At 49.3% G+C, this 25,114-nt stretch overlaps 1 protein-coding gene across 4 annotated transcripts in view; it reads right to left on the reverse strand.

The window, feature by feature from the left end:
• Abr (ABR activator of RhoGEF and GTPase) overlaps positions 1 to 25,114 on the reverse strand; it is a 196,143-nt gene that overhangs the window by 65,161 nt on the left and 105,868 nt on the right. For 3 of the 4 annotated variants that reach the window (XM_021175886.2, XM_021175889.2, XM_021175887.2), the window contains exon 3: positions 5,382 to 5,480. In XM_021175886.2, coding sequence (XP_021031545.2) covers positions 5,382 to 5,480 — 99 coding nt within the window. Of the gene's footprint in view, positions 1 to 5,381; positions 5,481 to 12,714; positions 13,437 to 25,114 lie in introns of those variants that run through there. The other variant, XM_021175888.2, reaches the window with a different exon arrangement.

A 25,114-nucleotide genomic window follows, 5' to 3' on the forward strand; every position in this document is an offset into this window, starting at 1 on the left:
TTAATCCCAGCACTTGGGAGGCAGAGGCAGGCAGATTTCTGAGTTCGAGGCCAGCCTGGTCTACAAAGTGAGTTCCAGGACAGCCAGGGCTACACAGAGGAAACCCTGTCTCAAAAAAATACAAATAAATAAATAAATAAATATTAAAAATAATAATAATAATAAAGAGGGGTTGGGGATTTAGCTCAGTGGTAGAGCACTTGTCTAGCAAGTGCAAGGCCCTGGGTTCTGTCCTCAGCTCTGAAAATAAATAAATAAATAAATAAATAAATAAAGTTTCTAGTACCTATCTGGCATCTAGAAGGCAGCTAATATTATTATCCATCCTTTGAATAAAGAACCAAGTGCCAAATATAAGACTAATCCCCAACCCCCACTGGTGTGCCTGGAACACATACCGTCCCAGTCCTCATGGTGTTTCCAGTCTAGCAGAGGAGACAAAGGAAACACAAGTAAATGATCAAACATGAAATTATACACACCAGTAAGTTCGATGAAGAAAATAAGGAGGGGACCACCTAAGGCAGGGTGGTGAGGTGGCTCCTCCAAAGAGGGGAGGGACCCTCACTCTGAGATAGAGTCATGGGGCCAGAGAGAATTGTCCTCATCAAGATTTCCTTGAAGACTGAACCGGAGTCAGAACCAGGCTTGGCCACTAAGACTATGTACAGTGCACATATACAGGAAGAGGAGGGCTGAGCAGGACTGGATGGAGCACAGGAGTGTGTTTACGCAGAGGGGAGTATGGCTTTGACAGCACGGCTGGCTATGCAATGACCCAGCATTCTGCAGAGCCGTGAGTGACAGCAGCCCAGTACTCAGGCGATCATTTTGGTGACCCATGATCTCCTTTCTTGAGAACATTAGATGCTATTTGAAAAAATTGACTGAAACAAACCAAGCAACTTGGTGGCCAGCATGAAGCTGGACATTTCCCAACTTGGATGTACTGGAGCAGCTAAGGAAAGGCTTTGTGGAGGAGGTACCAGTGAAAGTAATGGGGCCTCTGAAGCCGGTGAGATCTTAGCAGGAGGAGAGTTGCGGGGTCACACAGGCAAGGCAGCAGGAGGAACTAGGAGGAAAGCACAGCGTGCTCCCATGCCCAGGTGGAAGGATACAGGGGACTTCCCTTCAGACGTGACATAACATCTATATCTAATCCAATGGACAGGTACAAATTGCCACGGAGCCTCAAAGCCACTCATCCTGTGCCTTGGCACAGTCCCCACGTGGAAGGAATAAAGGGAAGAGGAGAACAGCCCTGGGAAGGCCGAGACTTCTCAGAAGCGACTGCTGGGGAAGCACACACTGGTCAACCTCCCTCCTCCGAGACAGGCCCAGCAGCTCTGCTTCCTCCTCAACTTCCCACTGTCTGTGAAAGGGGAAGAAAAGTGCTCTCACATGGGCCAGCCTGCCTGAAACTTTCTCACCAGATGAAGGACTGACTTTTTTGCTCTCATCCCCATTATCCATGGTGAAGGGGGAAGGTCTGGCTGGTCCTCAGTAAGTTACTTTTTATCTGAAGACTCACATGAAGGCTCAAAGGCCAGGCTCCTCTCACTGAGCTTGACCCAACATTGCTATTAGGACCAGGGAGTTAGCACATCAGCTACCTCCGCCCTCCTCCCTGGTCTAGATTATGGCAAGGATTAGAGAGAAGCTGTCAAAAGAATTCTTACAGAGAACCCCTGGGTGGCCTTAACTCCCACCCTGGGAGCTTCACTTAAAGGTGGGAGTTAGCCGGTTCTGCCCTCACGTAGTCATGTCTGCCGTGTCCTCTAGCAAAGTAGCCTTTCGAAACAGGGGAAAGAAATCTGCCCACTTCCTCTACCTCCTACCCCTGAAGGCTTGGCCCTGACAGGCACATTTACTATCGAAGCCCTGGTTACTTCTTGGCACTCACAGAGGAGGTGTAGTTAACCTATCACATAAACAAGCAAGCTGAGATGCCCCAGGACTATGAACTCGGACAGAAACAGCCACAGTGAAAGGCTAAGAGAAGGTGGCAATTGGGCTAGCTGTGGCAAACTATGACCCCAAGGTGGGATGGACTGTAGGCAACAATCCACACAGTACCTGTGCAGAGCATTTAGTTCTCTTTCTTTTAGAGCCCCAGCCCCTAAAGCTGAGCTCTCAGACCTCAGGAGTTACAGAAGCTCACCATTCCTTCCAGAAAGTTACTAAACCTGGCCCCTGGGTGCTGGCCGGGGAACAGAGGCCCCTATGTGGCTTTCCTGTCTGTGTGTTGTGTTGTTTCTGCCAGTGTGTACAGCCTTAAGTACATAGGCCTAGTCCTTTGCATACCAGGAAGTACTGAGGAGAAAAGAGACACTTTGCACTGAGAAGTCAATTTCCATTTTTAAGTCACTCCCTGGGGGATAAGGGATCTGTTGTTAGGAGAAGTGGGAGAGAAAGCCAGAGAAACAGTTTCACCTCTAAGCTGGACCACCCAGGAAAAGCAGAGCTGGGCTCCTCAGTGGCTAAAAGGGGAGGGCTCCTGATTAGTGGAGGGAGGGATTGAGTCCTTATCTTTGAGCTTTATCCTCTGAGCCTAAGGCCTTCTGAGAGGCCAGAGTGAACAAGTTGGGAGTGGTGGTGGTGGTGGTGGGGTGTGTGTGGATGCGATCACACAGTGTGCCTTTGGGGTAGAAGCTCTTTAGGAAGGCACATCAGGAAGCTATCAGGAAGCTCTGCCCTGGTTCCTAAATCTATCTCTGTCCAGAGGAGAACATCTGATGAAGGAAAATGGAATGTGAGAGGCGTGCCGCTCAGGGGTACCACCTCCTCCTTCTTTGGGGTATCTGGGGGAGGGGTACTGACAAGAACACAAAAGCCTGAAGCTTGCTGCTGAGATTATAGGCATAAACCACTATACTTGGCAAGACACTGATTTTCAAACCCACTGTCACCAAGAACACAAGAAGCAAAAGCAAGAAGACAGTTCCAAGTTTGGGCTCAGGCTGATCTACATAGCAAGACCCAAAACAAAACCAAACTCTCAAAACAAAACCAAAAGGAACACAGGAGCCTGAATCTGTCTCTGCTCAGCTCAGGAGGAAACAGTAAAAATGCCAGGTAACACCGAGGCCCTTCCCAAGAGCTGAATACAATTCATTATCTTTGCAACAGTCCCACACAGAGAGTACTACTTGTGAACCCAGCCTGTAGATGGAAAAAATGAGGTATGGCATGGTCCTCTCACTTCGTGAAGGTAAGGTGTGAAGTGGGGCTCTCAGTCATGCATCTGGTCCCTGTCAGATCTGCGTTCTGCCAGTGATGCACTTTTGGGTACAGCACACCCCAGGCCTGTCTGCCTTTTATCTTTAGTAGCCTGTACAGTACTGGGTCCCAAAGGATCAACCCAAAGGGGGAAGGTACCAACTCTCTCGCTACCATCAGCTACCTGTGGTTATCCATGCTCTGAAAACAGTGTGTCTGCACTCAAGGCAGGGGCCATGTTACATGACTTTACTACACGACTTTCATTATGGTATATGGCCACCATCGCTCATGTTCATTATTGTTAATATCTTATTGTACCTAATTTGTCTATAAGTTTGTATCATAATAATAATAATAATAATAATAATAATAATAATAATAAAAAACCACAGTATATCTAGGATTCAGTACTATCCAAGGCATTGCAGGCATCTATTATGGGTCTTGAAATAGATTCTCCACAGAAGGGAGACAACTATACCATCTTCAAATAAGAAGCTAAGGATCGGAGAGTTTACACATAACTTTTCGAAGACAGTGGTCTCATTTGTTTTGAGACAAGGTCTCCTTATCTAGCTCAGGCTGGCTTCTAACTCATGATTGGTCTAGCCTCAGCCTACAGAGTATTGGGGTTACAAACACACACTCTCACATCTAGCAACACAGTGGGTTTTGAATCCATAAAACATTTAAAAAATAATGTAGTGGACCCTCACATTAGTGTAACCTCAGCACTTGAGAGGTGGATGTAAAGAATCAAGAGTTCAAAGCCAGCCTCAGCTACAGAGTGAGTTCAAGGCCAGTCTGGGTTACATGAGAAAGAGACAAGGAAGGATAGGGAGGAAAAGGGGTAGATGAAAGAAAGATAACGTGCCCCTGTGTATCATCTAGACACACATTCTGACAGCACCTACCCTTCACTGCTTATGTACACACTGACAGTCTTTCTCAATTTGTTTTAAAATGCTGCTTCAAACCTCTACACTTTCATAACCCCCGAAAAGGGGTTGAGATGCTGTTTGCAAACACTGCACTATGCATGCTGCTAACAGCAGGGTAAGGCTGTGTCCCACTCCTGGCTCCAGATGCAGACGAGATTCCTGTCCTCCACCACTGACTCCCGTGTGGAGACCACCTCTGGGCTGACCAGTGAACTCCCAAGGAGACCCTGAGACAAGCTCAGCACGGTGCCCTGCACAGCAGCTGTACATTCCTTGGCTAATAAACCCCAATGCCTCTGGGACACTGAAGGACAACCCATCTCACAAGCTCGCAATCATGGGTGTTGCTTATAAGGACCGTCCTCTACTGATCCACATTTATCTCTGATTCTCTGGGGTTTTTTATTTGTTCGCTTGGTTTGTCTTTTTAGCTTTTTGAGACAAGGTTTGGACTGGCCTGAAATTCATTAGGTAGTCCGTACTGGCTTCAAAGTCATGCTGATCCTCCTGTCTCAGATTTTTTTTTTTTTCCCCAAAACAGTTTTTTACGCCATCTGACTGCACAACACCCAGAGAAAAGAATTTACACCACACAATCACTCTGCATAATACCCAGACGCATCTCATAAGCACTTTCTTCAAAGGCTAACGCGTCTGTGTGGTGATGCTTTTATCTCTGGAGAATGTTTTAATAGTCACCACCCGATCTGATTCACGCAACACCACCTTCATCTTCACTGAGAGCGCAGGCTGGTCTAACACTTCAGAGCAATAGCACTTTAAAACACAGACATCCTCCATTTCCCATTTCCCAACAGAGAGCCTTCAGGATGGTGCTAATGGTCTCCTTTCCTGGGAAAGAGGAAGGACTTGGACCAAGGGTGACGAAAGGGTCTCAGCTTGATTGACGGATACACACTACCCAGAGCAGTGCTGGGGCAGCAAGGTGCCCCCTGGTATATAGCACTGTATCAACTCCCAATGCCACCTCACAGTCATCACGGCTGATGAGAGTGCTTGTCCTCCCACACCGGTGTGTCTTTTCCCGCCTGTCACAGGAGGGTCTCGGAGACACGGCAGTGACTGATTCAGCTCTCCAGATGCCTGGCTGTGAACAGAGGAACATTGGTGTCTGTCCTCTATGGTCTTCTCCAACTCCAAGAGCAGTTTTAAAGCAGGGCATTGGCTGACAGGGACACCCCCAACCCCTGTACTCACCAGTAACAGAGCTTCCAGCTGGTTAATGTAGATCTCTTCACTGGCCAGAAACCCAGAGAGAACTAGCTTCCTCATCTCCAGACCCTTCCCTGCCTCCACCTGCAAGAGAGCAAGCCAAAAGCCGGAGGTGGCGGGTAAGAAGGGGCCACAGCTCAAGACGCCTATTTCTTTGCTTTTTTTTTTTTTCTCCCTCTCTCTATTCTTTTAACCAACATATTCAAAGGTGATAAAAGCCATATTATTAACATCATTGTTTGTCTTCACACAGAATTCCATTCTGTAGCCCAAGCTAGTCTGGAACCCACAGCAATACCCCTGCTTCAACCACTCAAAAGCTGAGATTCTATTCATGAACCTCCATGCTCTGCCTAATGCCAGGTTTTATATTAGATAAGTTTTGGAAAACAGCAAAACATAAAAGAAAAAGCAACCACCCATACTCCTGCTACATCTCGTGTGGTTTCTCTCCCATCCTCTGCCAGCTTCTGCTCTCAACCATTTTCTCCTTACTAACTTTGTGATGCTAACTAGGGCCAGCAAGGACCCGCTTTACATCTGGTCTAACAGGGAAGAGGGGATAAAGACATTCTTTCATGACTTGAGGTTGAGCTTGGTTACGTTACGTGGGACGGGGAACAGTTCTGGGAACAGTTAAGGACAGACAGAGCCCCCAGAGGAAGTGATATATAAACTGAGACAGGGTTGGAGAGAATGGGGCGGAAATGGGTATGGAAGCCCTGGCCTTGTGGCCACTTGTGCTAAGGTCTTCCTGTCCTAGGGGCTCAATACCATAACAGGTGTCAGCTGTGGGCCACCCACGCTTACCTCAGCCATTCCTCATGGTGTAGGTTTCCCTCCCTCCTGAATTCCTGTTCCCCAGTGGTGGAGATCATGCCCTGTTTAAGCCTGGATGCCAACTGGCACAGTGGCATAGAGAGAGGCGTTAAAATTTTACCTTCAGTGAAGAGCATGTCATTTTCACCAGGCAGGAAAATTTATTTTATTCAAGCTTTATTCCTGGCTGCTCATCAGCCCGCCTCCCTCCCCTCGGCCACGTCTGGATGCTTCCTTGACTATCCCCAGGATTGACTCCTCCACCCAAGGTCTCTGAACTGACCTCTGAATCCTTCCTCTCTCCTGCAGTAAAATCAATCTTCCAAGAACACCTTCTGGTCAAGGGCTTAATATAAATACTGCAAAATTCAACTAGGAAAGATAGGTTCATGTATCTATTCAACAAATATTTCCTGAATGCTCAGCAGCCCCTATGGCTACAACAGGAAGCAAGCAGTCTCAGCCTTCACCTGGTTTATAATCTAGTAGGAGAAGAAAACATTGAAACAAAGATAAATAAAAAAGGAGGGCCAGAAGCTGTTACTTGGGCTGTAGCATATCTTACTTAAATACCTGTAATGGCCTCAGGCCCTTCCCTACCTCCCAATCTCTCCCAGGGCCAAGGCCCAGCCATTTCTGCCTTCCCAGGAAAGGTGGTCATACTCAGCCCTGAAGCTGGGATCTCCTGTCAATGTTACCTTCTGAGCTCTTTCCTAGGCTAAGTGACACCTCTTCTTCACAGGATGGCTATTCTGTCACTTCTTCCTCCACCTAAGACCTACATGGCCTTGAGGTTACCTGCCTGGCTAGTGGGTGATGTCCCTTAGGCCTTTACAACAACTGCATTGCACTCTTCTTCCCCAAGACAAGCCTCAATCCTGTGTCACATCTGCCCTTCAGCAGGAAAGGCTTTTAACTCCTCTCTAGACTTGCATATTTGCTTTCCGGCCCTCCGACACCCACACTGAAGTGAGTTCTGTATTCTTCCTTATATAACAGAAACAAATGAGACTTAAAAGAGGCAGAGCTGGGGTCCACCCCAAGGCCTCCAACGCTAGCTACCTCATCTTTCTTTTTACCTCTAGGATGTTTCCTTCCCTCTCCCACACCCTTCCCAAGCTTGTACTTATAGACCTGTTGTCTCAAACAGCTCCTTTCTGGGCATCAAATGCACGCACACCCTTAATGTGAGCTAGAAATGTCTATCAAGCCACGGAAATCTCTCAAGCCACAAAGAAAACCCATTCCAGTGTCCCTGAAGACTTTCCGAAGTGAGTATTCTTCACATCTTTTCCTAAGTGGTACAAATGTCTGAAGGCTGTTGCTCCCCAAACTATGAAATGATATCTCGCCCTAGAGTAAAGACAATGATCACCCTGCAGAGAGGTCCACGTTACTTTAATGACTGACTAAGGGACTTCTCCGGTATGATGGAATTTAAGGAAATTCCTGGATTACCTAAGTGGGCCCTTAGTAGTCACATGTAACAATGAGGTAGAGGGGGTAAAGGCTAAATTGCTGGCTTTGAGGCTAGAGAATGGAACCTGCAACCAAGGGATATAGGGAAAAGGTGGAATAAATTTATTTCTTGAGAGCTTCCTGAAGCTCTACAAGAAACTAAATCGGGGTTGTTTCTAGCCATAAGTTTGTGGCAGCATTAGGAAGCCAGTACAAATCCCACATTAAGGAAGGACAGAGTTATTTATTGATGGCTTCACAAGTACCAAGAACGGGTGCTAAGTGCTCTTCACTGGCATCTCACAATCTGGTAGGTATAATAAACATTATGGCCCTGAGGCACAGAGGGGTGCAAATGGCCAGCTGCTTGGAGACAGCCCAGCCTCCAACAACACCTTTGAGTCCAGGGAGGCAGGGCTTCAGCTCTCAAAGTCAGATAGATCCACACTGGCCTGCGAGCTGCCTGCTTCCCAAACCTGACCTGCACTTTGCCTTCCAAGCTGGAGGCCCCTGCTCCCGTACTGGCCCTCATTCCTCCCATGCAAGGATTCCCCTGAGAATCTGGCAAACGCTTTGTAAACAGGTGGGCTTCACCCACTGCAGTGCTCCTTAGCCTCTGTAAAGCTCATGATCTGAAGAAGCCTTCCTCTACTGTGAAACAACCCATTTTAACAAGACCCTTGCCTCATATGCCTATCCCAAAAGAAGCTTTTGAGAAGAGATCTCTCTTAAAAGTCAATAATCAGTCATTTCCAAAAGTCCCCACTCTGGGCTATACTCCTAAAATTCTAGCTAGGATGGGGTGTAGGCAGCTGAGAATTCAATGATGTGAAATTATGCTCTGTGAATTTTACCAACAGTCAGCCTGCTGCTCAGCTAGCACTGAAGAGCCTTCTATCTTTGGGCAGGGAGGGCTTTCTCCATATCATGTATGTTTCTGCTTTGGGACAATCTGGAGATGGTTGGCCCTGGTTCTGGAGTTATTGCCTGGCTGCTACCCTCTTGCAGCATACTCAATAAACTTAAAAACAAAACAAAACCTAGAAATTGATGGCTGTTTCCTCAGTCCTTGTGGGAGAGATTTGTTTGTTTCATAAAACAACAGCGTTCAGAATTCACTTGTTCCTTCTCTACTGCACATGCTGGGCGGTTGTTCTCAGCATGTTTTCCAGAGGTGCCCACATGCATCGAATGCCCTGGGCAAGTGCTCTGCCACGCAGCCAACCTTTCCCCAACACAGAAACGCTGTCACCCGCTTCTCTCCCATCGGGGCTTATAAATCAGATCCTTCGTGGGCACCTTCATCCCCAGCGATTTACACAAACTGCTAGACTGCTAGTTTGTCATCTTGAGGCCCCTAAATCAACACACCAGGTCACTATGGTAGTATCTATTGATAAGCCGTGGGCGGCTCTGGCCTGGGCTTCCGCAGAGCTTAGGCCTAAATAAAGCCTCCTAAGGTTTGGTTCTAAGCCAAGTCAAGAAACAATCTTTCCATGGCCCTTTATCTTCTCCAAGGCAACAGTGAGGACTAAGCAGGCAGGCCCAGTTCTAGCTGTGCTTGAAGCCACAAGCTAACCAGCGAGGGTCTGAGACTTTGCAGACTGCATAATTTAGCCCACAGGCCACACCAGTTTGCAAGGGACACTCAGGATTAGAGCAGATGCCATGTGGGGTTGTACTCACATCAGGGCCTGATGCCCAAGTCAAGCCATAGCCTCAGGACAGCTGGGCCCGCTCATACCTAAGAGAGAACTGTGCTTGGAGTCTCTCCTCCCCCAAGTACCCCTTTTCTTGGTGGTAGACCTTCACATTCCACCCTCCTGCTGTCTGAGCTACGGCCAGATTCATATACTCCATATACGTTGAAGAACCTCAGTTGCTCATACCACATCAGTATAGCCTTGCCACACTGGCATAATAAAAGTTTTCAAGATGTAGGCTAGGCTGGCCTTGAACCCACAGAGAGCCTCTTGCCTCTACCTCCCAAGTACTGGGATTAAAGACATGCCCTACCATTCCTTGGCCAATACAGATTTTAGTAGAGTCTTATCCTAAGCTTTATATCAAATCATAGAAATGATACATGAGTCCTGTTCTTCCTCATATACATTAAAACACACCTAACTATAAAACATATATCAATATGTCACCTAAAATCATTTCTCAAACCATCAATTATGTGGCCCATACTTCTGGAAACACCAACAGGGTGATGGGTAACATCATCACTGCAGAGGAGAGACCTGAGTAGTCAAACATGAATACAGGCATTTCAGACAAGCCATTCTTGTTAAGCACAGATACCTGAAGAGTTAATATGGAATACAAAAGAGCTTTTTATTCCTGACAAATGAGTTCCTTGAAATAGCAGCATCTACAAGGCCCCATTCGTCAGCCCTACCTACCTTTAAATAGAACTGTGTGAAAATTTTTTGGAAAACTATGCACCGTTTTACAGATGGGATGTGATGTTGCTATCAGTATCTGCATTATGAGTTTACAGATCGTTAACTCCTCGAAGGAAGCTAGCTGGGTTGTGAGAGGTAGCAAGCTCCAGCTATGGCTCTGGAGAAAACTGCCAGCCAGTTCTGCATCTGTCCCCTAAGAAGACGAAGCACCTCGGAAATTACAGTGGAACCAGGACTGATTTATAGGGCTGGCATCTGGGCAAACGCATGGCAACACAACTACTGTTTAAGGTAAGAACTCCTGAAGTAAAGTAATAGCAAAGAGTAAATTGCCTTGGAGTCCTACCAGCTGCCATCGAGGAGTGAGCCAAGACCATCTGCAGCCAGGACGTTGCGAGCACCGCCTTGGCTCGCTGGTCCCTGCACATGTGTGTGGAAACATGTTTGCAGTCCAGTCCTGACTCAATTAAAAGTGGTTCCCTCCTCCTCTGCATCCAGGGGCCTTTGCGATTGCTGTTCATCTGTCTCTGAAACAGGGTCTCATTCATAGCCCATACTGACTTGGAGCTCACTATGCATTTCAGGCTGGCCTTGAACTCCTGGTATTCCTCCTGCCTCAACCTCCCAAAGGGTAGTATTACAGGCATTCACCCCCACATCTGGATTCTGGTATTCTTCGATCAGATGCCTCTCACAGCCTGCTTGCTTTCTCGCTCCACTTTTCTGTCCCCTGTGAACTCGATCCTTTACTTGGGACTCTATAAGAAAGGGCCATGCCGTGTCTACCTGTCTCCTTGATGCCTCCCTGAGCACTTAAGATCGAACACAACCGGACAACACTTCCATAAACTGATGGGTGTGCTCTCCACTTCTCTGCAACCCTGGGCAATCTGTCTAAGGCCAAGATGGAGGAAACAGGTGCTGGAAAGGTTATTACAGAGGACCAAGAAGCTCCCAGGCTGATGCTAACTCCAGAATCACCGAGGCAGAGGGGAGGGCAAGGGAGAGTTAGAGGGAGGGCTCTATTCAGGGGTCATGGAGACCTGAGAGGAAGGATGATTTTAGGTATGGTAAGTGCACAGGACCACGTGCCACTTCCTGAGAATCCCTCTAATAGGAAACGAGGCCAGGAATCTGGTATCGCTTCTGTGTGTCCCAACAAATTCAGTTGTTCCAAAAGTTTTCACAGGCCCCAGCCATACAGCGCTACCACTCAGTGGTCAGCAGAGTATGATGAAGTTATACACCATGACCTAGAGAAAGGATATGCCCAGGATGCAGCAGGAGTGGTGTTAACACCGGTGCTGGGGTGGGGGTGTGGGGGGCTGCTGAGGGAAGGTCCTTCAGGAACCTCATAGATTGGCCATCCCTTGACTGCTGAACTTCCAGCATGCTCCTTGAATCATAAAGAGGCTGGTGAGAAGGCTGGCCACAACTTAAGTACAGAGAAGTCTGCGGGCCCATCGAGGGACGTGATTTACTTACTCGGCTGCTCTAAACATGCACCAGATTACCGAATAGAGATGAGGTGCCAGGATCCCACTGCCGCTCCCACCCAAGCCTGCAGTCATCTCTCCACCCCAACCCTGCATATTTGCCACCTACCTAACCTAGGTCTGCAGTCTATTTTTAGTCTTCATTAGCTCCTTCTTGGAGCCACACCATGGTGTGTGGGTGGAACAGGGCTGTGATCATCATCTTATGGAAAGGAAAGACTCAAGACACCTAGCCTGGCAAGGCACCGAACACCACGCCCTCCAGGGCCCATGCAGTCAGGTAGCCCGGCTTTGCAGTGTGCATGCTCCTGCCACAGTCTTCAGAGGCCCTCCCTCCAGGCACAGGAAAGAGAAGTGATAGGCTGTGGCTCAAGTTCTTAATGGTAGGTATAGGCAATGGAGGTTACTTCTCCACACCAGAACTGGCATTCCCAACAGCCCATTCCATCCTAACCTGCCTCTCTAGTAGCTCTGCTGACCTGGAACAAGTGGGCTACTCTTGCTTATGCCCACTTTGGGAAAAATGCTTACCTACCGGACAGCTGTTCCCACCCCCTCTCCAGCTGATTCAGTTATTTTCCTTCAAGAAAGCCCAAGTGACCTCAAATTCTTGATCTTCCTAAAGGTTCACTTGCATAGTCAAGACGCACCAAGTCGCCAGTCTCCTCCTTGGAAAAGAGGTAGCTCCCTTGGCCACACTTCGCAAATGCCCTTATCCTCTGGTTGCCATGGAAACAATGAATTATTGCCCACCAGTTTCAAGTCAGCCAGCTCTTCTGGGGGCAATAGGCTCATATCAGTGACGGGCCACCAGGTGACTCATGTCACTGCCAAAAAGATCCCTTAACACAGCTGACTGAGGGGAAAGCCAACAGTCACTGCCCCTAAGGACAACTGGTGCAGGGCAGGCAGGCACTCACTCCATCTCTCCCTCCAGAACAGCTGCTGAGAGAGCCCAGCCCTCAATCCTCTGGCAGGAACATACCAGCCCATCTCATGCTGAGTTAGGCTCTTCCACTCAGCCATGAGGCTTGTGCACACATCAGCCATTTCTCTCCAAACACGGCTTCAGCATCAGTCAAGAGCCATCCCTGCCCCCTCCCCACAAGCATCCAGGGCGTGTCACATTCCCACCTTCACAGTCACCAAGAAGGGGGACCCTGAGCCAGGGCTGGTCGGGGTTCCCAGTTCACACTCCTCCAGGAGAAACACATCTTCATCCTCCAGAACCTTGTCCAAAAAGCCTATTGCCTCCTCTTCCTCTTCCATGGCAGCCAGAGCCGCAGAGGGCAAACAGGAAGCAGGGTCCACACAGCGGCAGCAGCAACAGCAGCAGCAACAGCAGCAGCAGCGGCAGCGGCCGCTGCGCGCCCCAGCAGGGAGGCAGGCAGGGGACAGGCGGGCGGGGAAGAGCGCAGGGCAGGCCTACACCAGCATGCTGGCCTCCACGGAGTCGGTCCTGGCACCTGGCCACCGGCTCGCGATGAAAGGCTCCATTATGAACCTTTTCCTGCTGCCGCTTTCCAGCCGTCCTGCGCGCCGGGCCCGCCTCCCGCGCGTCCCCACCCTGAGAAAGGGGAAGCGGGGCCTCCCGGCAGCCGCTCGCGGGATGAACGCCGGGCAGGGGCGGCAGCCAGCGCCTTCCGCGGTCCGTTCCTTCCTCGGCCACTCCGCTCGCCCCAGGCCTGGTGCCGGGCTCGTCCGGGCGTCCCGGTGCTGCGCTGCTGGCCCCACAGCGCCCGCCCTTTCTGGACCCGGAGGCCCGATTGCTCCAAATGCACAGGAAACGCACGTCTTGACTTGCGAGGTGGAGCTGCTCGTTCCTGCTGTGGTCACCGGGCGGGCGAGCGGCTGGCAGAGGCTTCTGGAGCGAAGGAGGAGGGAGGGAGGAGGCCGCAGACAGGCCGGGCGGGTGCGCGGGGGGGGGGGGGGGGGGGGGGGGGGGGGGGGGGGGGGGGGTGCTTCCCAGAGACAAGCTTTATTTACAACTTCTCTCCCGAGCCCTCCGGCAGGGTGGGGGGTGTGCAGGAGAGCGGCTTCCCCGAAAAGCCACCCTTCACCCACTCAGTCCACATCCCCGTGGAATCGTCACAAGACAGAGCCCCCTTCGCACCTCGGTCTGAGGTTCCATCCAGCACCTTTGCAGCGGGGAGGCCCACAGCCAGTGAGAAACCGCAGTTGCCATTGCACCACTGTAGAGTGAACAAGGCTTTGTATTTATTTATACAGGAGGGGACTGGCCTGCCTCGTGTCCAGCTGAAGCACAGTGGCAGACAGGGTCCTGAGCATGTGTCACTGGGCACCGTGGACCACCTGAGAGCCACATCACGGTCTGGTGCTGCTGGTAATGCCACTTCCTTGGAGTAGTTTCTGTGACATCCAAGGAGAGAGAGCCCGCCTACAAGGCCAGTATGCACAATCTAGGACAGGCAGTATTATCCACCCTGCCCACTCCCAGAGTGCTTCACTCTCACTCATTCCTCAAGCATCTTCCATATTCCAGAAACTAAATTCATACAGAGGATGAGGCTCACACCCTGGTCCCCGACCCCATCCCTAAGTAGACACACATTCATATTGCCATGGGGGAGGAGTCTAGGGCCAGCTGCAGGAACTCTTTTACAACTCAACACTGAGGCCAACTGTGGCATATCTTTAGCACTCATTCAAAGTTCAGGTAAGGCAAGCACCAAAGTCCTAAGTGAGCTGAAGAAACTACCCAGGCTCCAGCTAATTAATGTCCCCCAAAGCAAACACAGGCTCAAGTTTCAACACAAGGCAAACTGTATTCTTTATGGTTCTAGCTTTGTTTTGAAACAGGATCTCTAAATGTAACCAAGATAGACTTGTTTGCTTTTTTGTTGTTTTTAGATTTATGTTATTGTACACGTATGATTTATGATTGTTATGCCTCTGTGTGTGTGTATCTCATGTTTGCATGGATCAGAAGGCATCAGATCCAGTTTAGATCCCCTGTAACTTAGTCATAAAGGTGCTAGGAACTTAGCCCAGGTTCTCTACAAGAACACCAAGTGCTCTTTTGCCGGGGGGGAGGAGAGGAGTTGGGTTTTTTTCAAGACAGGTTTTCTCTGTAGCCCTGGCTGTCCTGGAACTCACAGATCGGCCTGCTTCTGCCTCTGCAGTGCTGGGATTAAAGGTGTGCACTGCCACCACCTGGCTGCAGCCGATGTGTGTTCTTAACTGCTGAGCAGTCTCTCCAGCTCCCTGTAATTGTTTTTGAGAGAGGGGCTCTCTGTGTGGCCCTAGCCATCCTGGAACCAGCTATGTTGGATCAGGCTGGCCTGGAACTCTGAGATCTGCCTGCCTTTGCCTCATCCTGTGTCACCGTGCCCAAAGAAAATATGAATGCTTAAATAAAATCTCCTGACTTTAAAATGAAAGCAGGTAATTTACTTTTTTTTTTTTTTTTTAAAGCACAACACATTCTGAACCACATCCTTGCTAGGCTTAAGGATGGCCACGCTGCCTGTGCTCAGAGCTAGGCTTAAGGATGGCCACAAACTGCCTTTATTCTTGCAGCTGGTTGTTAGCTGTGGTTATGTGGGAGGAGTTTCCCCTTAGCGTGTGCCCTATGCTCACACTAAGGATTTGGCAGCTTGGAATAAAATTCAGCTTCATCTATCAGCCTACCACTTTATCTTTGTAAAACTTGTGTAATGAGTACCAGCAACCAGGTGGTGCAGTGTCTGAATATGTCCATCAAAATGTCACGTGCTTTTTATGACCAGCTGTCTTAGTTAGGGTTTCACTGCTGTGAACAGACACCATGACCAATGCAAGTCCTATAAAGGACAACATTTAATTGGTGATGGCTTACAGGACAGAGGTTCAGTCCATTATCATAAAGGTGAGAACATGGCAGCATCCAGGCAGGCATGGTGCAGGAGGAGCTGAGAGTTCTACATCTTCATCTGAAGGACACTAACAGAATACTGATTTCCAGGCAGCTAGGTTGGGGGTCTTATAGCCCACACCCACAGTGACACGCCTATGACAACAAGGCCACTCCTCCTAGTAGTGCCACTCCCTGGGCCAAGCATATACAACAAACCATCACAGGAGCCTTTCATACAACATCACATTCACTTGTCAGTGGCAACCATATGGCCGCAGGGCAGAGTCAAACTGTTGAGGCCATTGCCAAAAGAAGGCAAACTATCCCCACTGGGGACATGCCGTGACAACTCCCCTCTACTGTGCGCCTTAGCTGAGAAGAAGCACATAGAAAGCTGGGGGGTGGGTGGGTGGGGGAGACTAAAAGGAACCAGTGGGGCTTCTTACTCTACTCCTTAAAACATTTTCTGGAACTCTGAAGTCTAGAGAAGCTCTTGCCCTTCTGTCAATAACAGAAAAACCAGCCCTCACCAAAACTGAAACAGATGGAGAGAGGTGTGACAGGTTCTCTAAGGTCTGAACTGGTCAAGGATCTGTCCCACCACCGGGATCCTGCAGCTCTCTCCTACCCAGAATCCACTACTTTTTCTCAGTCCAGTTTCGCTCTGGCTCAGTTATAAATAGCCAAGACACGTCTGAAGGGCCCTCTCAAACCACAATTCCTCATTTGGTTTGGGAGGGTAAGGCTGTTCCATGGCCTGGGAACAGCCAAGCTTGGCACTCCCTAGGGCACAAGTGTGTCAGCTCAGGGCCCCGTGCTTGCTATGGGTCCTTCTGTCCTCCACCCTGCCAGCTCTAAGTGCACAGCATAGGGGTCCACATGGGTCAGAGCAGCAGGCAGCTGAGGACTGTAACCAAGGGACTTTCTGTGAACCCCACAGAAGCTGCTCCCCAAACATGCAAGGTGTCAACTGCCCCACCCAGCCCAATTGGTTGGAAATTCCAGTGAGTGGACACAGAAGCCACATCCACTCAGAGGCCCTCAGTCCTCCCTCTGGAGGGGAAGTGACTCACAAATCCCCAGGGTGCTCCCTCCCTTTCCCCCTCAAGACTTCAAGAAGGCCCTGGACCTAGGCTTCCTCCTTACTCTGCCTGGTTCCAGACTCTCCTCTCCAGAGAAACAGCCAGTATGCCGCTGTCCTCTGGCCTTTCTCAAACCCCTCAGGCGGCTGGGTACACAGTGAGTGGGTTCTGGCTGCTCCTTCCTCCTGCCTCACAGCTCAAGGCTCTGTCCCTCCCACAGCCCTATGCTCCTAGCCTTTGGAAAACTCATCCCATCTTAATGCTCTGCCAATGATGACCCACTGCCACCTCTAGGTGTGAGACCTGCCCAGGCGGCTGGCTCTCCTCACAGGGAAGTCAGAGCAGCAACCACCTTCAGCTCCTCAAATCCAGACCAGCAAGTTCCTCCTCTTCCCCACCCTGGCTTCCCCTTCCATCAGTGGGTTGTTATCTCGTGGCTCTTTGTGCCCACGGCCCCACACATCCCTTTTACTAAATTCTGTTTCTTCCATCTTTCTCTTTTTCAAACCACAGCCCGAGCAGGCCTTGCAACATCTCACACCTACGCAACACCTTGTCTGTCCAGCTAACCTGCTCACTGGCATATATGCACACTGATATCTTAAGGAGGCCTGGAATGTGTGACCAACCCCCTACTACTGCTGAACTCTCAATCAATCCACTGAGGTGAGGGATGAGTAGAACAGGAATGGGTAGGCAAAGGCGCTCGTGCCATGGGAAAACTCCACTGGGGAGTGACTGCTGATGAGGGTGAAAGACAGACAGAACGCCATGCATGCGTGGGGAGTTAAGGACTGCAGGCTCTGAGATGTGACTGGTGGGCACCTGGAAGCAGAGAGGTCTTTCCAGGCAAAAGGAAGAGTGCCCAAAATAAAGGATTTATTTTCTGGGGTTTTTGTTTTTTTGTTTGTTTTTGTTGTCTTCTTTTGTTTTTTGTGGTGCTGGTGCTGAAGCTGGAGCACAGGGCCTTGCATAAGCCATGTTATATCCCAGCCCTAAAGACNCCTTTTTTTTTTTTTTTTGGTTTTTCAAGACAGGGTTTCTCTGTGTAGCCCTGGCTGTCCTGGAACTCACATTGTAGACCAGGCTGGCCTTGAACTCAGAAATCCACCTGCCTCTGCCTCCCAAGTGATGGGATTAAAGGTGTGCGCCACCATGCCCGGCTTCTAAAGACAGTTTCTTAAGGAGGCTCAGGAAGCAGGAAGGGGACAGAAGACAAGCAGCAGCAGATAAGTATGCAGAGGGCAGCTGAGGCAGGGGCATGACCAACAAGAACCATGAACGTCCTACAGCGTAGGGTACCAATCACAAGTTCTCATACCTGCTAGGTCCAAATCTGAAAGCCTGTAGGGCTTTCACACACACACACACACACACACACACACACACACACACACACACCCCTTATACTTAAGTCTCTATCCTCTCACTCCCTTACCAACTCAATCAAGAAGCACTTATCACTTGCCTGCTGTACGCCAGGCATTGTGCTCACATTCAAAATGTAGTCACAAACAGGGGACACTGCCCTTTGTGGAGCTGATAGTCTCAAGAGCTGAACGACCAGGTGACTGACTCCCAAGGCTGTGCCAAAGGAAAGGCAGGACTGGGGAGGGGCACATTTTAGAATTATGTTGTTGAGGAATATAACTCCAGAAAGAGTAACATGGAAACAGCTATTGTGATTTTTAAATGTCCACACCCTCTGAGTCAGCAATTCCACCCTAGGGAATTGTCTAAAAAGGCACATCTAGAAGGGCACAGAGATGTATGTATAAAAATGTTCACTGACGTGAGAAAGCAGCACAGGCTGCTACGAGTTCAAATGCCTGACAGTGAACTGGAATCCGGCATCCGGCGGTACACTAGATTCCAATGGTGGAATGGTACACTAGAAATTCTGGCACTCAGGCAAAGGCAGGAAGATTTTGAGTCCCAGGTCTGCCTGAGTTATAAAGTGGTCTAACACACACACACACACAGAGGCACACTAAAACAACACAAAAAAAGTGGCTTAATTAGCACTGGAGTTGTAATTCAATGGCAAGAGTATTTACCGAGCATGTGCAAGGCCTGGGTTCAATCACAGCATCGCCTCACCCCTCCCCCACCCCCAACCACCACCAAAAAAGCCCTGAGAGGGAGAAGGAGCTGGTTAAATGAACTCTGGTTTATCCATGAGATGAATACCACATAGCCACAAAAGGAGTACAGTAGATCTTAATTCCAGATCTACAAGATCTCTCCCAGTCTTTACCGGAGTTAAATAGTATGGAATCATTTGAATATGTCGTCTGCATATGGAGAAAGCAGGGAGAAATAACCCCTCAGTAGCTGTCTGTAGGAAGCGAGCTTTCATGATCTACATGATGCACTTCTGATAAGTGGGAATTTTGAATATGTAATCAGAGAAAATAAAGCTATAAAGAGAAGCAAGGAGGCTGGGGTGTAGCTCAGTCATAGACCGAGTGCTTAGCATTCCCAAGGCTGCTTAACCTTGCCCCCTCCCACACAGACACACAGCGCTATGGCGGGAATTCAGAGTGGATCTGGGAGGGCACAAGCAGGTGCGTCAGATGTAACAAATGAGAAGTCACAGGAGGTTCCCTGGAAGACGGGACATTAAAATTCAGCCATAGTGGAACATGGTAATACATGGTTCAGACTCTAGCACTTGGAAGGTTAAGTCAAGAGGGTTATAGATGGGGCTGGTGAGATGGCTCAGCAGGTAAGAGCACCCGACTGCTCTTCCGAAGGTCCTGAGTTCAAATCCCAGCAACCACATGGTGGCTCACAATCATCTCGTAATGAGATCTGACACCCTTTTCTGGTGTGTCTGAAGACAGCTACAGTGTACTTACATAGAATAAATAAATCTTTAAAAAAAAAAAAAAAAGAGGGTTACAGGTTCAAAACCAAACTGGGCCTCATAGGAAAAGTCTGTCTCAAAACACCCAGGCTTGGTCTGGGGCTCAGTAGCAGAATGCTTCCTCACAAGTCATCCTGGTAGAGATGGGAGACAGGCTGAGAAGTCACGTGGAGATAATACTGTAGATGGAGATCCGTGGGGAAGCTTCAGAACCTGGCAAAGAATCCAGTGATGGAGCCTGGCAGAGTGGGAGCCTTGGGGTTTCACCACTATAGCCAAAGGTTAGGTGGTGGAAGGATTTCAGGCAAGTCTGACATCGTATCACTCATTCTAAAACACTGCTCAATCTGTACTCCACAGCAAGCACTAAGTCAGACAAACAAGGGCGGCTGGCTTCTCACTGCTGACTCAAACCAACACACTGGTGACAGTGACTCCTGAAAGGCCTAGGCACATTCTCACTTCAGACCTCTGCCTGATGCGGTTTCCTCAGCCTGAAGATGTCCATCCAGCTCTCCTGGCAGAAGCCTGAGCGTCAGCACCAGGTTCTGGGGAGCTGGGCTGGCCCCAGAGTGGTGCCAAGGCAGGTGGGGTCCCAGCAGCCACAGAAAGAACTGGACGTCCCCCTCACACCCCCTCTTTCCCTTTCCAGCGTGGCAAGCAATCACTCAAAAGATCGCAGGAGTCTGACATGGAGGCTCATGCCTGTCAAGTACTAGGGAGACAGAGACAAGAGAAGTGCTAAGGATTCAAGACTAGCTGGGCTAGAGTGACACTGTTTCAAACAATATAAAACAAAACTCAGATAGAACTCAATTGCATAAAGCTATCGGGTAGAAGCCAACACTCTTTATATGGTAAAAAATAAATAAATAAATAAACTAACAAAGTCAGGGGCAGGAAAAATGGTTTAATGGTTAAGAATGCTTACTGCTCTTCCAGAGGACCTGGGTTCAGTTACCCCAGCACCCACATGGTGGCACTCAACTGTTTGTAACCCCAGTTCTAGGAGATCTAACACCTTTTTGGCCTCTGTGGGCTCCTGCACACATACAGGCAGACACACACACATGCACACACACATGCACACACACACATGCACACAGAAAGGGGTGGGGTAAGAGAATTCTCTATTGTACTCTGGATTTGAATTCTAGTTTTGCCTCTTATTTTATTTTTTGAAATGTTTACTGTTTTATGGGTAGCATTTCTTTTTGTTTTGTTTTTTTTTAGATTTATTTATTTATTTTATGTATGTGAGTACACTGTACTGTACAGATGGTTGTAAGCCTTCATGTGGTTCCTGGAAACTGATTTTTTAGAACTTCTGCTCGCTCCAGTCAACCCCACTCGCTTAGTCCCTGCTTGCTCCAGCCCAAAGATTTCTTATTATACATAAGTACACTGTAGCTGTCTTCAGACATTCCAGAAGAGGGCATCAGATCTCATTACAGGTGGTTGGGAGCCACCATGTGGTTGCTGGGATTTGAACTCAGGACCTTCGGAAGAGCAGTCAGTGCTCTTACCCTCTGAGCCATCTGTCCAGCCCCAGTTTTGGCTCTTAAAGCTCTGTAACTCAGAGCAAAGCATTTAACTATGCCTTGGTTTCCTCATCCATAAAATGGGAATAGCCTCATTGTGCAAAGGTATTGAGTCCGACTCCATAAAACAGGAACCAGTGTTGTGCCATCTCTAGGGTTGCCGGAACGTCGGATGCACATAGGGCAGCACCTGAACTCAGCTGAGCCTTAGGAAACACCAGTTCTTCTCACCTTTCTTTCCTTGGCAGCTGTTGTGTAGGGGAGGCATACTGGCAGGGGTGGCCCAGTGGAGACTCACCTCCAACCTAATAATCCAGGCACACCAGACCATTCTGTTTCTCAGGCCTCTAGGGACTTTTCCACACCAGGTTATACAATTCCCTTCCTTCTACCTGCTCTGTGACCCCTTCTCTAAGATCTCACTTGAGGTCCCATGGCTTTCTTTTGGGGATATTTTTCTTAAAGATGTTGGGTGGATGGCCTTCGTGAGGGACTCTGGGGCTTGGGGTGCGGCCTGGTGACAGAGTACCTACTTAGCATATCCACAGCCCTGGGTCTCCCGAGAGTCAGGTAAAAAGGGGGCTCAGGTTAAGAGAGTGGTTCCTATGGAGCTAAGCCAATGACATGGCACCCCTACCAAGGAAGGAATGTCTTCTCTGCCTCTGTCATCAGTCTCTACTGAGATCCTTCCAAGGACAGGAAGCTCGTTACCTGTTCAAATGCTTATCTTTCCCCTCCCCACCTCCACTGCCAGGGAGACAGGGTCTTATGAGGAAACCCAGAATAGCTTGGAACTGGCAACCCCCGCACCCCACCTCCACCTCCTATATATGCTAAGACTACAGACACACATTACCATGACTGGCCTGCTGGACAGTTAGCCGCTGAACTCAAATCTTATCTCATAGTAATTACCCTTTCTGTCACCCACCACACTGGCACCTGCCTCTTACTGGGCAGGCAAATAAGAGCATCCTCCCTCCCTCGGAAAGGAAGAAAAGCGGCTCTGGCCTTGCTAGCACCTACTGGTGGAGAAACTCGGTGACAACAACAGAAAACAATGCAGTGGCAAGATCCTGCTGGCTCTTCAGGACCCTTCTGTCACCTCTGTCATCCATGAGGACAATTTTGGAGACACTATCTTCCTATTTAGTCTAGGCTACCCTAGAACTCACTATGAATCCAAGCTGGCCTCAAACTCATCCTCCTGCTTCAGCTTCCTCAGGGCTGGATACAGGAATGGGCTACCATACCCAGCCTGAGGAGACACTTGGTGGCTGTCACCACGCTTGTTTCATGCTGGAAACCTCTTTTCTTCCTCCCTATTTCCTTCCAAATTTCAGGATATCTAGGGCAGAGAACTGTTCTGGCTGGGCCCACCCTCCTATCCACAGTGCTTGGGCACCTGTAGATTAGCATGCCTTTGGATAAATATGACTTATTTGCAGGTAAGAAACACATTTATGAACTGTGCTCCCAGCAGGCTGGTGGGAGAAGAGCGATCAGAGAAGGTGTGAGAACCATAGAGTGGCCAGGCCAGTCAGGTGCAGTCCACTGGGGAAGACACCAAGGAAGCTATTATGGGGTGTGAAAGGGCGAATGGCCTGGAGAGGATACGGAGAGCCCACTAGTAAGTGGCCAGTGTCACACTAAGGTGCTTTATCTTCTTCCTTCCCAGCCTGGCAAGGCCTGAAGCTCCGGAGGCCTTTGTTTTTTTTTTTTTTCATGCATGTCACAGAGCTCCACCAGCAGCTGGTAGTGGTGGCCCAGCACGGTGCACAGGAAGAGACAGTTACTGTCCTCACTGCAGCAAGACAGAAAACCCAGCAGGGGGAAACAGAAGCAAGGCTGCTGAGCCTCCACCAGGGTACCCAGGACTTTCCACACAGCCACAATCAGCCTGAGACAAGGCAAGAACAACAGACGGTGGCTCTGCCCTGACTCTTTACTCCAGAACAATTCAACCACAAGTACCAACCAGGAACCCAGAGGTGACTTGTGACTGGGAGCTTACCACAGGAGCTGGGGCGGTGAGGGGGGCGGTACACAAAGGGGTGGCCAAGAATGGTATGCCTTATCTAGAAGGGCAGATGCAAGCCTCAAGAACTGTATATACACAGCACTGGGGGGGCCAGCTGGGCTGTCACATCTTCACCCAGGAGGGTGTCTGAGAGGGTGGCAGAGCCACTCAGGCATAAGCTTCCCAAGACCTGAAATGGAGCCCTGGTCCCACTGGATGCAACAGGCTCTGGCGAATTATGTTAACTCCCTGAGTTTCAGTTTCCCTGACTATAAAATGAAAGCAGGGCACATATCTTGCGGATATATCATGGACTTTAAAGGAAGCAACCTATGAGAGAGGCTCAGCCTTGTGTCTCCCAGTGGCCGATGGAAGAGAGAAATTCAAGAGAAGATAGTGGTAACGACAGCCACTTCATCTCTCCTCCGTTTTCACCTCCGGATCTTCATGCCAGCTGGTCTGTGCCCATGCAGACCTTACAAATGACACGGCATTCTGGCCTGTAACAACATCTCATGGCAGACTCATGACAGCTGTGTCAGGTCACATGGGGAGGACATTCTCAGGATCTTCCATTTACCGATTAGTAAATTAATTCAGAGAGGGTGGCATCCTTGGGTAACACATATTCAAAGTAGAAGACAGACAAAACCCAGATCTTCTCTCTGCCTTGGGGTCCCTTTGACTACCTCATCCAGAGGGGAGACAGGAACTGTGATCTCTAGCAGTGACGTTTTCTGTGCAGACTGTGGTTCTGGGACAGGAAGTTGCAGTTGAATGGGAGTGTCCCCACCTTCTTTCCCAAGGGAAACAACACACTCCCAGTTGAGTTCAGCCACCAGCAATAGGGTGACCCTGGCCCTGTGCCAGGGCACCCTGCTTGGCCTAGGCTTGAGAAAGACCTGCAAAACAGGGTTTGTGGTTCACCTGTTACCTCTGGGGCACAAGCCAAGATGAAAAGTATCACAAGCATGGTCTTGGCTGAGGCTTCCACACTTGGGACGACAGACCCAGAAAGGAGGTGGGCTGCAAACAGATCCACTTCCCAGCAGGTATTTACCAGATTGGAGTCCTTGCAAGGTTCCTGGTCCCAGCCCAGGACAGAAGTCTTGTGGGACTTTTGTTTGTTTGTTTTGAGACAGGTGCTTACTATGTAGTAGCCTAGTCTGGCCTAGAACCCGCAATTCTGCCTTTGCCTTCTGAGTGCTGGGACCGAATGTATTCAGTGCTAGCAGGCTCCCTGTGAGCAATCCCTGGCCATTCCTCACAGCCTCCCTTCAGAGGAGCTGGAACTATTCAGACCTGAGGAGTGGAGCTCCGCTGTATTGATGACCTCATTCAGTGTCCTATAGCCAGAACACAGAATTGCAACTTTCAAAGTTCATATTATTTCTAGTGTCTATGCCACTGATACAAGAAACTGACATTTCATTCTGTGTGCTAACCTGACTGGGCCACAAGGTGTCTACATATCATCCTGGGTGTCTGTGGGATGGTTCTCAATGAGATTCACATCTGAATCTACAGACTGTGCAAAGCAGATCCTCCCCCCCCCCACCCCCCCCCCGGAGCTGGCCTTGCCTCATCCACGTATTAAAGACACGAAACCAAAAAAGCTAAGAAAGAGGGGCTCTTTCCAGCTAGGAATGGTGGTGCATGCATGACCCAGCACCAGGAGAACCAGGCAGAAGGATTATGAGTGTCAGGCCAGCCAGGATGATAAAGTAAATTTCAGGACAGCCTTGAAAACAGAATCCTCGGGCTGGAGAGATGGCTCAGCGGTTAAGAGCACCGACTGCTCTTCCAGAGGTCCTGAGTTCAATTCCCAGCAACCACATGGTGGCTTACGACCATCTGTAATGAGATCTGATGCTTTCTTCTGGTGTGTCTGAAGAGAGCAATGGTGTACTCATATACATAAAATAAATAAGTAGATCTTTAAAAAAATCACATTAAAAAAAAAAACCAAAAAAACAGAATCCTCTCTCAAACACAGACAGAGGGGCTCCACCTGCATGCCTGCTAGTGCGGGGACACTAGTCTTTCCCAGACTTTGGACTCTAAAACATTAGGTGTTCTTGAGCTTAGATACACCTAGAATCTTTCACCTCTGACTCACCCGATTCTCACGCCTCTGCTTGTGGACGTTGTACATCGTGGTGCGNA

This window comes from Mus caroli, chromosome 11, assembly GCF_900094665.2.
Source record: "Mus caroli chromosome 11, CAROLI_EIJ_v1.1, whole genome shotgun sequence".
NCBI lineage: Eukaryota > Metazoa > Chordata > Mammalia > Rodentia > Muridae > Mus > Mus caroli.